A 12,223-nucleotide genomic window follows, 5' to 3' on the forward strand; every position below is an offset into this window, starting at 1 on the left:
CTGAGGCTAATTGATATAAATGAATTCAGTTCCTACAGTGTATTGCTGGTCCAAAAACATCGCCAAACTTCCAAGTAAAAGCCCCAACACCTCTAATATTAAACACTGAAATAAATATGAGCTATACATATATTTAAGAAAGATTAATAAAAACAAGTAAGATCATGGTTTTCCAACCTGCTTGTTCAGGGTTGCAAGCGGCCAAAGCCTCTCCTGGCAGCTCAGGGCATGAGGTGGGACCCCAACCTGGACAGCACAGCTTTCCGTGGAAGGTCGCACTCACACACACCCACGCTAGACTGTGACAATGCGGACATGCCAGTTCACCTCGCACGCACACCTTCGGGACGTGGGAGGGATGGAAGGACCCACAGAAAACCTGGGAAGACATGGGGAGGAAGTGCAAACTCCACACAGTGGCCCCAGCAGGGAGTCAATTTTTTACCTTATCAACACTATAACCAAAAGAGGTTGAACAAAACAACATTTGAGGACCTGCTATATGGGGGAAAGGCAGGCTCAGGTGGGAATGGGGATGATCCCATCTCGAAGTTCTAGAAACTTCACAGGTCACTACCACCCCATACCAGTTGGTCCACCCACAAGCTCCACTGGGCTGGGGGTACAACAGTGAGCCAGCCCATGCTCCGTAAGCCCAACTTGGGGGGAACAGAGGGATGGCTGGGAAGAGGGTGGGGGCAGCTTCCGGGAGGAAGGAGCCTTCAGGGTTGGGTCAGTGTGCCTGCGTGGTGGGGCCCTGAAGCACAGAGCACCCCCTGGGGTGCCCGAGTGGGGGGGATCTGTTGGCGCCCAGGCAGGATGGGTCTGCCTATTTCTGGGGTGAGAGCAGCTGGGCCCAGGAGACCCCTTCCCTCTCCTGGGCTCCCAGACTACTGTTCAGGCCCCATTAATCTGGCCAGGGCTCTCGGTTCAATTCCAGCAAGGCCCCCAGCACGAGACCTTCGCTTTGGCGATACAAACCGAGAGCCACCAAGATGCCTGCACCTCATGGCCCAGCGCCCTCCCTCAGGGGAGCGTGCTGACAGGAACGTGTGGAACAGAAGAGAAAGGACAGAGCTCCTAAAGGGGGCGATTCAGTGTGGTGGCGTGCACGCTCGGGCGGCCTGCGTGGAGGCCGGTCATGTCAAGGGGGGCTGACGAATCACGGCTCGCATGAGAAAGGGCGGACCACCCATCTGTCAGCACACGGAGGCAGTGCCCTTGTCATGAGCCTGGACCCACAGTCGGGGGTGGCCCCAGGGCCGGGGGCAGGATTACCGATGACTTTGTTCAATTTTCCTTTAATAAAGTTGAAATGCTTTTAAAACAAACAACAATAAAGTGAGTAAATAGCGGGATCCAGACACAGCTGGTGTTTTGTCCCTGGTGGCTCTGGAGAAGCCTGGCTCCTGCGTTGGTGCACAGTGGGGTGAAGATGCTTCAGAAGCATGGCCAGGTGCCACACCCTGGGCTGGGGAAGGAGGACTCCCTGACAGCAGCTCTGGGGGCGCAAGCAGCCATCTTGGGGGCCTGCACGGGATGCTGGGCAGTGACTGGCTTGCAGAGGGCTGGGAAGGAGTCTCCTCCTAGGTCAATGGCAGCAGCATCTGGCCCCGGGAAGAGGGCATCACAGACTTTGGAGCTGTCTGTGGCTGAAACACAAGTTCCCTTCCCTTCTCATAACCACAGCCAGAAGCCTCACCACTGTGTGTAGCCCGGCTGCTCGCCCTTTGGCTCTGATATGATTGGGATTTGCACAGGGGCGTGTAGCCCTTCAGCATTCCGGGGAAAGAGCCTCCCCAAGGAGCCCATGAGCAGGCCCGGGCCCTGTGCCCACAGAAGGCCTGCTCTCTTGGGGCAAGGAACACAGGCCCAGCCCGGAAACAGCTGCAAAAGGAGACCAGGCTGGCCTGGAACGTGGGAAAGGCTCCGAGCAGGCAGGTCCACCTGTCCAGGGGACAGGCAGGGCTTCCCTGCAGGCACAGCCCTGAGCTAGGCACTGGGAACCCAGGCCCTGGCAACCTGGCCCTGGACAGTCTGTGGTCTTTCTGTCACAGCTGGACAGGCCTCTGGAGTCCCCTGAATCTGACAGCTCCGTGCACACAGGAGACACCGGCCTGAAGAGTGAAGGATCTCATACGAGCCCAGAACCTAGTGCTCCCACAGCTGTGCCAGAGCTGTGGGAGTGGCATAGGAGAATCACCCTGAGTTTTTTGGGGGGCACAGCTCAGGAAGCAGACTGCCACCGGCCACTGAGCCTTGACATGGCTGTCTTTGAGGGATGCAAGATGGCAAGGCAGCAGTACATGAGTGTAGGGGGAGGGGACCGTGAGAGCCCCGGCTCCTTAGAAGCATCTCCCTGGCTTCTGTCGCAGGCCCTCCCCCTGCCATGCTTCACTCTGAGCAGCATCACTGTGGCCTGTTTTATGCAATAGGCTCCAGCTCAACACTATTCCACACAAGGGGAAACTGAGCCTCAGAAAAGGAGAGGTGGTCTGAAGTCACACAGCTCAGCACCAGATCTCTACTTCCATGGTTCTAGTGCATAGCAGAGGCCATAATGGCACCTCATTACCCTCTAGGACCGCCCCCCCCCCCAGACATGGAGGGTAGAGAACATGCCCACACCCCACACTGCCGCCCCCTCTCCTGCACTCCAGGGCCGTGGCCAGTGACCAGCCAACACCCTCCAAATGCTGATGCCCAATTAGGCATCTTCTTTATTGGTGTTTCGCAGGTGCTGGTGGGAGTCCCTGGGCCCAGGGGCCAGGGCTGTGGGGGAGGGGTGGCAGTCCCAGAGGCAGCTGGGGAGCAAGTGAGTTCTGGCATAAACAAGATCTTGGGGAGACTCCTGTGTTCAGGTGCTGGCAGTGCTGGGGGACTGGTGTGCTCCTCTCAGCCAAAGACACTCTTGGCGGGTCCAGCTTTGGGCTTCTCAAAGACGGTCTCAGTGCCGGTCCGGGTGCGGCTGAACACTGATGGGGCAGCCACGCCAGCTTGCTCTGCAGGGAGGATGGGACAGGGTGTGCTCAGGGGCCCGACCCAGCTTCCTCAGGAAGGAAGGTCCCTTTTCTGGGGAGCAACCCCTGAGCCCAGAAGCTCTGGACTCTTAGAAAGGACCCATAGAATCCCCATCCTCCCCACCACTGCTGACACACATCTGTACCCCCAAGCCCCAGCTGCCCCCTGGCCCCAGCACCCTGAGAACACTCACCACACTCCTGCATGACCTGGTAGGTCTTGGACTTGATTGCCTGGTCCTTGGCCAGGTTCCCCCGGGCCCCCTTCAGGTCCTCCTCCTTCACGGGGGGGCGCTTCTTCTTGATGGGGGCTTCCTGAGGGCCAGCCTTGGAGAGCCCAGAACTTCGTCTTACAACCCGAGGCCTTCGGGCTGAGACACCCCCTTTCCCACCTCTGTGCCTCAGCCCTGAGACCCCTCTTCCCTGCTCACTGAACTCAAGCCACTTCAAGGCCCCCTTCTTCCAGGAAGCCTCCCTGACTGTACATCACCCCATGACCCCTCACCTGAGTCTCTCTGACCTTTCCAGACTGGGAACTGTGACACTGTGGCTGCTGTGGCTTCACTCTCCTGCCTGGACACGCTCAAGCTTGGGCACAATGGGCAAAGTGGAAAGGGAGCAGCCTTGAGGCTGAATTACAAGGCTTTTGGTGAATACCAAGACCCATTCTCGGGGTGGTGGCAGGGGTCCCTTAGGTATTTTTGCTCTCCTCCCAAATTGCCAGGATTTACCTTGTGTGCTTTGGGGTGGAATGTAGTAGAGGAATCAGATGCTCATGAAGGCACAGTCCCAAGTCAGCATCTGCCCATGGAGCAGGCAGTAAGGACAACCCTCCCCTTAGCGGGCTGGTCTCCATCCCTCCAGAGCTGGGATACCTGGACTCGGGGTCTACTTTACCCCTCAACCCCAGGTGCCTGGGAGTCTGAGGCCTTACTGCTTCCTAAGCCCTAGAGGCAGGGGCAAAGGCTCCCTGGTCCCTGAGCTTAGGCTGGGCCCCTGGGCCACACACCCCTGCGCAGGGACACATCCTGCTGGAGACCCGGGGCATAGAGCTGTACACTTCACACATGCACACACACACAGCTACAAACGCACACACCAAGTCATGCAGGCAGCCCCCTCACACATAAAGGCACACTCAGAGATCCTGAGGCACACACAGCTCCTCCAGCCCTGCTGACCAGCTGTGGGCTGCCACCAAACCCAAGCTACACACGGGCCTCTCGGGGTAAGCTGGGTGGGGGCCCTCCCTGCCGAGCCCTCTGTTTATGCTTGGAACTCTGCTCGAGACACAGCTGCCAGAGATGGTAGTGTCCAGCTATCCACCCACCCCCAACCCCCAACCCGTGCTGGGCCCCCTACCTGGGACATGGTGGGTGCTGTGGGAGAGCTGCTCCAAAGGCACTGGTGGGAGATCTGAGCGGCGTCCAACCCTCTGGAGCTTATATAGCCCGCTTGCCAGTCCTGGGAAGTCACTCCCCCTGCTCCGACAGGCTTCCTTATGATTCAGGTCCACACAGCCACTGGCTTCAGCGTTTATTCTCGGAGATGTTAGGGGCTCGCTGAGCACTTCTGCCCAGGAGGCTGCAGCGCTGGTGACACAGACAGCTGCTCTACTTTCAAGTGGGAGGTGCTGGGACTGGCAGTGACTTGTGTGTTTATGAATGTAGGTCCTGGAATGTGTGTGTGGCAGAAGAAGCTGTCCATCTGCGACAGTCCATCCCAGTGTGGGGGTGTCCCTGAGGAAGGGAGGGCCGGGGGCCAGGATGGACCACACTGAACTTGTTTTTCTCTCTTCTACCCCTTCCCGGGATTCCAGAGGAAAGAGACTTTCCATCCCATCCGGGAGCAGGGCGGGAACTTCCTGTGTCTGCCTCTCTCGGGCTTTGCTCGCTGCGAGCTCCCTGGGCCCTCATGGTGGACTCAGAGCACAGGGTGCCCCTGGTTCATAGGTGGAGAAACTGCAGCCAAGGGAAGCCTGGGGCGCTCCCCATCCCTAGTTGGATGCTGGTGCCACCGCCCTTTGTCTCCCTCCCAGTGCACATTTAGCAAAGGGATGAAGAAGGCAGGGGGGTAAAGTGCCCAGGAAGGGCCAGGAGGAAACCGTGCTTTGTGTAAAGGTGAGCTGATTACAGGAAACAGCACTGAACCTCTAAGATAAGGTCGCCAGGCCTGAGGACACTTAGGGTGCTGAAAGGGCGGGGGAGAAAGTCAAGCCCCTTGCAGGTATTGAGCTGTAGACGGAGGGACAGGCCCAAGGACTCCCTTGAAGGTCACCTAGTTCTCCACTGCTGGCTCCTAAAACCCCTGTCCCTGCAGGGAAGACCCGCAGCAGGACCTTAAGCCTGGGGTGGGGGTGGGCAGTACATGTGAGATCATCTTTGTCCTCGAGGGCTCCGTGCAGACCGAACCCAACCAGGGCACTGACATCTGGTGATCCCGAAAGCTACTCCACTGCTGTCACACCTCAAACCCCACCTGAATGCCCCCCTGCCTGGTCCTGACCCCAGGAGGCCAATGTGAAGACTGCCAGGCTCCGTCTGAGACAAGTGCTGACATGAGGAATGTTCTCCAATGGCCTTGGGCATAAACCCAGGACTCTGAACGGGGGCCAAGAGGCACTGAGGGCAGGCCTGGACTGGGAGGGCCCAGATCCCGGGATGAGGCCTTCAGCACTGCCCCCACAGCTGGCTCTGCCCCCACAGCGGGCTCTGCCCAGGGAGGCTCCTGCCTTCTTGCCCCGTGGCCTCAGGGACAAGGATGTATGATGTTTACGTCTCACACTCCATCTCCCAGCACTACTTGCTCCCCAGGGGTCGTGGAGTAGCTTTTACTCACATCAGCAGGGAAGTGGAAATGGTAAAGTGTATTTGTTTTTTTCTCAGCAGCCTTTGGTTCCCACATCTGCTAGGAGGCAACGTCAGGTTCATTTTCGCTCTGTTTCCTAGGGACCACCTTCCAACCCACTGGGGAAATTTTCTTGACACCACTAAGCTGTTTTGACTCCAAAGAACACACACCAACAAGCACAAAGGTGATAGTTTTTTTTTAAAAAGCTGTAATAAGATGTCAAAGTTTATTGTAAACCATTTTACAGTGTAAGTACATTGTCTTCCCTTTCATTTCAAAAATGTGTTTCTGTGAATCATACCAACACCAATTCAACACCCCCCAGGCAGACAGTGGAAGTAGACTGTGGTTTTTGCTCACATACATCTGACTTTTAATAAACTTCATGAAAAGAGAAATCAAATTAAATCAACCCACCCACCCAGCATCTCAAGGTACCGACGACACTTGGACCGGAAGTCCCTCACAGAGGACAAAGCCCTTCAGGGAGCCAAGGTTTCCCAGGGTAGAACAGAGAGCTCTCCCCGCAGGTGGAAGTGAGGGAAACTTCTAAAAGCCAGCCCTACACACCTTACAAAGGGGCTGCTCTGGAGGACAGGAAGCTCCCAGCATCAGCACACTGGCCTGGCTGCAGAGCAGCCAGCGGCCTGCTGTGAGTAGGGCAGAGTGGGCTGCAGTCCCAGGGCACCTTTAGTCAGGGACGCTGGACAGCAGCCTAAGTCCTATAGGGGCAGACACTGTGGATCAGAGCCTTTCTGTGTCTTCCCTTCAGAGGTGCAACATGTCAACACTAACCCAGGACTCCCATTGCCAGGAAGGGGCACAAGTTAAAGCTTGAGGCAGGAGCCCGCCAGTGTGTCCGAGGGCTTCACCTCACGGGCCTTCCAGCTGAGTGGACCAAGAAGCCACAGCTACCTGGGATCCCACCAGCATCCCTCCTCACCACTGTCCACATCCCACTGACAGCAGAGGGAAGAACAGCCACAATCATCTCTTCCACTCAGTTATGACAGTTCTGCCTCTTTAGGTTATTTCCATTAGTTACAAGAAATTTATTCATGACCTTGACTTACAAGTTTCTACCATGGGTGGCTTAGCCAAGGTTCAGATTCTGACAAACGAGATGGACAGTGAACAATATCATCGGTGTCCTATGGTTTCTCAAGCACAGTGATACTTGCCACGTGGCTGAGCAAGGAGCTGCACCTCGTAAGGCATCTTGGAGCAGGTGGTGTGGAAGTTCGCCCAGGGAAGAAAGGCAGCTCCGGAGAAGTCCTGACAGGCCCCCTGCATCTGCCGCATCTGGGCAGTATGCCACAAAGAAGACCCAGTGGCACAGGACACACTCCCAGGGAATGCGAACTCTGTGCTGTGTGTGTGCGCATGTGCGTGGGTGTATAAACTCAGGAGGAGGACAAGGCCAAACTCGGGAGGCCACCCTGTCCAGCCCCACAGAGCACAGGCCCTCGGTGGGCAGACACCGTCCCCTAGTTAGCCAGTTGCACAGCCACAGTTCAGAGACTACAGCCCTTACTGAACATCAGGACACAGGGGGAAACCACCACTCACTCACAACTTCTTTGTCCACTAAACCCACTTCCCAGCAGGTACTGGGACAAGCCTTGAGGTGAGCAGATCACCTGGGGTCCATGTAACCCAGGTTCCCGATTTCACAGACTAACGCTCCCCCACCCCATCTGCAGTGTGGAAACATCAGGGGCTCGAGACCGGAAATGAAGCTCCAATTCTGAGCTCAGGAAGGTTCAAAACGCAGCTGTGGGCACAGGTTGTTCAAATCAAAATGAAATCGGAGTGACAAGGAGAGTCAGCCAGGTCACAAGGGACTGGTCTTCCCAATGCCACTTCTCTAGCGGAGATACCCACTGACACAGCCAGAGCATGGGAGGGGGTGAGTGGAGGTAACGTGAGAAAGGAGATGGACTCCAATCTCATACGAGGCACCACCCGGCCTCGCCTCTTCTCTCCAGCTGCAGACGCTCACCTGGCAGTCACCTCCCACCACAGTTACAGGGTCCGGCTCCTCTCAGCCCCTCTGGCTTGTGGACTCCTAGAGAGGATGGACAGAGAAGGCCTCCCCAAGGCTGACCCCCCATGTCCCACATGCGTGACAGGCAGAGGCCAGGCCCAGCATGCCTGGGTGAGCAGCTTGGCTCAATGCCACAATTCAGACCCAGTCTTCTTAAGTGAAACACGTTTTATGTAGGTTTAAAAATAAGGTTCCGGGTGGTGTGGCCTCCCCACCCATCTCCTTAGCAGCTCACACTCGGGAGTGCGGACTTCTGTGTCTCCGGCTGTGACGGCACTGGGTGCTCCACCATGCCGTGTCCACAGCAGGCCAGTGCCCAGTCAGCCCACTCCCTGCCCGTCGGCCGACTCCCACAGCCACAGGGCCTGTGCCCAGGCTGAATGGGGGCCTCTCCCCAAGGAAGGGACACAGCTTAGAAGCACCTCGTCCTGGCTGTGGATGCAGCCACACCACAGCCCTGGAGTACGTGACAAACAGGACGATTTGGTCCGGCAGGTGTTCTCCAGACTCTTGTGCAAAATAAAGGTGGAGGAGATAACAGGCCCGGGGCAGCCTGACCCGGAGCTGGGTCAGGAAGCCAGCTCTGAAGGCTGCACAGTGGGAGGCAGGAAGGCTGAGACATTTCAGACTGCAGACATGGGGGCTCTGACGACAGGCAGGGAACAAACACAAGTGGCCTCACAGTCGCAACTTCTCTAGACAGAAAGACCTCTTAGATGCTTTTTTTTGTCCCCTTGAACGAGGCCCTCTGCCCAGCCAGCAGAAACGCCAAGGAGCGGCCGGGCCCTGGCGTGCACTCAACGCTGGGTCTGAGTTTGACCCTTCCCCCCACCCAGGCCTGACCTTCACTGCACAGGGCGCTGACTTCAGGTGAGGGCCCATCTGCCTTCCTGCTGGGCTCACTGCCTCATCTTATCGTAGGCTACCTAACAATGCTCCAAATGAGGAGCTCTCGGCTCCCCTCCACCCAACCAGTTCACATCCCACGAAAGGCAAACAAACCCATTTCTTTGGGAGTTAAAAAGTTTTTAAATACAATAGTATGAAAATATAACTTAAAAATATAAAAGTCAACAGCATACGGAAGACTTAAAAATCTATGTTTTGCCCATTAGTCCCATAGGAAATAAACACATACTCAAAAAACATTAACACTGTGACAGCTCATAAAACAGACTTTAGAAATAATAGTTATAAAAGCCACTTCAAGTAAGAAAGCATTGTGGTTCCAACTTCGTCAGTGAGTGACTTTTAGCCCAAAACATGTTTCGTCTTCACTCCCCAAGCCTCCGGGGAAGGCTCTTTGCACAATCTGTGTGTGTGTGCGCGTGTGCATGTTTCTCCTCAGTGCCACCCTGCCAGACACAGGACAGGGCTCGTGGGTCCCTCACAACACCCTCAGGACGACGACACACACAGGAAACGCCCTGCTTGCATATTTGGTCAGTGTTTGTAGTGCAACTGAGTGGACACCTCCAACCGCCGCGCCCCTGGCGCCGGCTCTCCCGCCCTTTCTCCAGTCACAGTCGTCTGGGAGTGGGCGGAGACAGCGAGAGCATGGAGGTAGAAGAGGGGGGCAGAGAGGAGGGAGGAATGACCCTGCAGAGGGACCACCGTCTGCCGCTGTCAGCAGGCCGGGCCCCCAGGCCTGACCGCAGCGCAGGAACGTGTCATACAGGCAGCCCAAAGTGGTGCTTCTTCTTCTTCGCAGGCTTCAGGGGGGTCAGCCGGCGGAGGTCCTCCTCCGTGTCGGACTCCTCCATCTCATCATCGGCCGAGATCAGGATCTGAGGCAGCGGAGAGGCATGTCCCTGAGTCACCACCAGTGGTGCCACCTTCCTCTGCCCTCCCTGGACCCTGGCACACGGGTGCCAGTCCCTCCACAAGGCCTCGGTCTCATGTTTCTGTAAAAGAGCGTGACGGGAGCCGCCCTTCACAGAAAGACACGCTGGCCCCTCCAGATCCCATCCAGGGCTACGGAAACCGCACTGAGTCCACACACCCTGCCCCCTGCTGGTGCTCCCCGCTGCTCCACCTAACCTCTAGCTGGGGCCGACCCCAGTCACAGCAAACTCAGCAGGCACTCGCAGCCCAGTCTTGACAGACGGAGGCCCAGGCCCTGGAGGCTGCCTCAAATTCAGCAACTGCAAAGCGGAAAGCCCCTTTCTAAAGGAAAAGAACGCATCTGTGGGTCGCTCTGACTCTGTGGGCCCCTGAAGGACTGGGCCCTGCAGTCGGGGCGCTGGGGCACCCCCACTCATTCACCACCCACCTGCCTGGCCCCTCAGACCTCTGCGCACCAGGGAAGCAGGGGCGGCCTCAGGGATGGAGAGTCCCTGCGCGCCCCTGCGTGTGGGGCCCCTTCTACTCCAGGCCGGGATAGTCTCACCACCTCTCCCTGGCCACTCCCCTGCAGCGTTTCCTGCCTCCGGCCTTGGCCCCCCATCCCACCCTCTCTGCGGCTCCCCACCGCCTGCACAGGCATGCCCGGTCCCTCAGCCTGGATCACAGAGCACCTGGCCCACCTAGCTCAGGCCTTCGCCCCCTGCTTATTTTTGTTATTCTATCCTGTCTTCTGGAACACATGCTGCTCTGGCCACAATGAATTTTACGTTATTGCCCGAGCCCCAAATCACATGACCATGATCGATCCGGAGCAGCTGCTTCTGCCTGTGACGCTGTCATTCACCTCATGTTCACTGAGCTCTTACAACATGCCTGGCCCCAGGCCAGGTTCTAGGGACTACTCTGTGCTACCACCTATTCATTCAGCTTTCCAAACGCCCTCCGGGCGCCCCAGGAGAGAAACAGATGGCCCCGTGTCCTCGCAGGGTTCCGCCTGTCTCAGAACACAGAGTTACGAGGAGCTGCTCAGGCGTCACCTTCTCCTCATGCACAGGTACGGAGGCCTCTTGGGGAGACACTCCCTCAGCCATCCTGAAGGCCCCCCACAGCGAACTGGTCAGCAACCACGGAAGCTGACCAAGGACACTGTGGGGCAGCACAGAAGTGTGGCATGGTGCCGGCTGCCCAGGACACGCAGCCTGGCCTCACGCTCCTGTTTACGACCAGGAGCCTCCCTTCAGTGCAAACCTTTAAGTCAAGAAACTTGAAAATAAGAGCAGATGAGGTTCCCCCCAGGACATCTGGCTACCCCTACATTTCAGAAGTTTCCAGCTGCCTCAGCCAACACTTCCCTTGCTCATCAGTGGTGGGCAGGGATTCAAACACCTTGATACTTAAAGGTCAACGGTCGGGCCCATGAGTCCTTGCCAGCTTCCCTGGAACACGGCCGCTCCTCCCTTTCCTGTCTCCCCCCACTGGTTTAGGGGATGTGGCAGGAAGCCCTCGGGGACAGCAGGGATGGGTCTGGTCTGGCTGGGAACTGCCAGCCTTGTGTCCCTGCCCCTGGTTGGCGGGAGACACGAGACCAGAGGCGTCCTCAGGTCAGCAGCACGGGGGCCGGCCCTACCTCGGACTCCGACTCCTCGTGGGATGCGGCCCTTCGGTAGCGGACCTTGCTCCCGTTCCTCGAGTCTTGGTTGGCTCCCCTTTCTTCCAGTTTAGCTTTCGTCCTCCCCTTTCTCATGAGGAAATTGTCCACTACCCAAAACATCAGAGCCTGTGGGGAGGAAAAGTGCAGATTACTCTGGGATAGGCCCCTTACGGAAGCATGTGGAACGGCCCCCAGGCCCCCATCCCTCCCGCACCTTCCAGATTGCAACACCTGAACTAGGGAAGGAAAAACTGTGCCCAGTCCCCCTGCCATCTCTTCAGAAAAGAGATTCCTAAACTCTATTTCATTTGCTTTCTTATCAGAGAAAATCCTGCCCTATTTACCCCAAGGATTTCATGGTGGTGACTGACAGGACAGCCTACCTCGGTCCTCGCCGCAGCCACTGGCAGAACGGGGCCTGGAACCAAGGTCTCCAGGCTCCCAGTCCTGCTCCGGCCGGGCAGGTCCACCAGCACACACTGCCACGCCTGTCAGACCCAGGTTCCTCTACGGTTTCCTCTCTTATTTCTTAACTTCTAGCCAGTGTGGTCGTGAGTTTCTCCTGGAACTCTGTGGTCAAGAATGGATGATGGGGTGAAACCCCATCGATCCTGATCCAGGAGCCACTGCCACACAAGGGTGGGACTCCCGGCAGAAGGCCGCTGGCAGGGAAGGCAAGATACGCTGCCAGAGGCCCCGGAGCAGGGGTCTGCCTGGGGAGGAAGCAACCCTGCCATTTCTGGGTCTGGGGTCCGGGTGGGGAGGTGGCAAATGCTCACACAGAGGGACCTGAGAGCTGTAAGGTGTTTT

The 12,223-nt window shown here is 57.2% G+C and overlaps 2 protein-coding genes across 2 annotated transcripts in view; both read right to left on the reverse strand.

The window, feature by feature from the left end:
- Positions 1-2,688: 2,688 nt before the first annotated feature.
- Positions 2,689-4,664, reverse strand: MUSTN1 (musculoskeletal, embryonic nuclear protein 1). Its single transcript, XM_028518791.2, has 3 exons — positions 4,383-4,664; positions 3,215-3,347; positions 2,689-3,002 (listed from the first exon to the last, which is right to left on the reverse strand). The coding sequence occupies exons 1-3, from the start codon at positions 4,389-4,391 to the stop codon at positions 2,896-2,898; spliced, it is 249 nt and encodes an 82-aa protein (XP_028374592.1). The 5' UTR covers positions 4,392-4,664; the 3' UTR covers positions 2,689-2,895.
- Positions 4,665-6,070: 1,406 nt separating this feature from the next.
- The window catches only part of LOC114501990 (store-operated calcium entry regulator STIMATE), a 56,151-nt gene continuing 49,998 nt past the window's right edge, over positions 6,071-12,223 (reverse strand). Inside the window, exons 7-8 of the mRNA XM_028518790.2 lie at positions 11,390-11,539; positions 6,071-9,704 (exon numbers count right to left, since the gene is read on the reverse strand). Coding sequence (XP_028374591.1) covers positions 9,588-9,704; positions 11,390-11,539 — 267 coding nt within the window. The 3' untranslated portion in view covers positions 6,071-9,587. The remainder of the gene's footprint in view (positions 9,705-11,389; positions 11,540-12,223) is intronic.

Source organism: Phyllostomus discolor, chromosome 7 (assembly GCF_004126475.2).
Source record: "Phyllostomus discolor isolate MPI-MPIP mPhyDis1 chromosome 7, mPhyDis1.pri.v3, whole genome shotgun sequence".
Lineage (NCBI taxonomy): Eukaryota > Metazoa > Chordata > Mammalia > Chiroptera > Phyllostomidae > Phyllostomus > Phyllostomus discolor.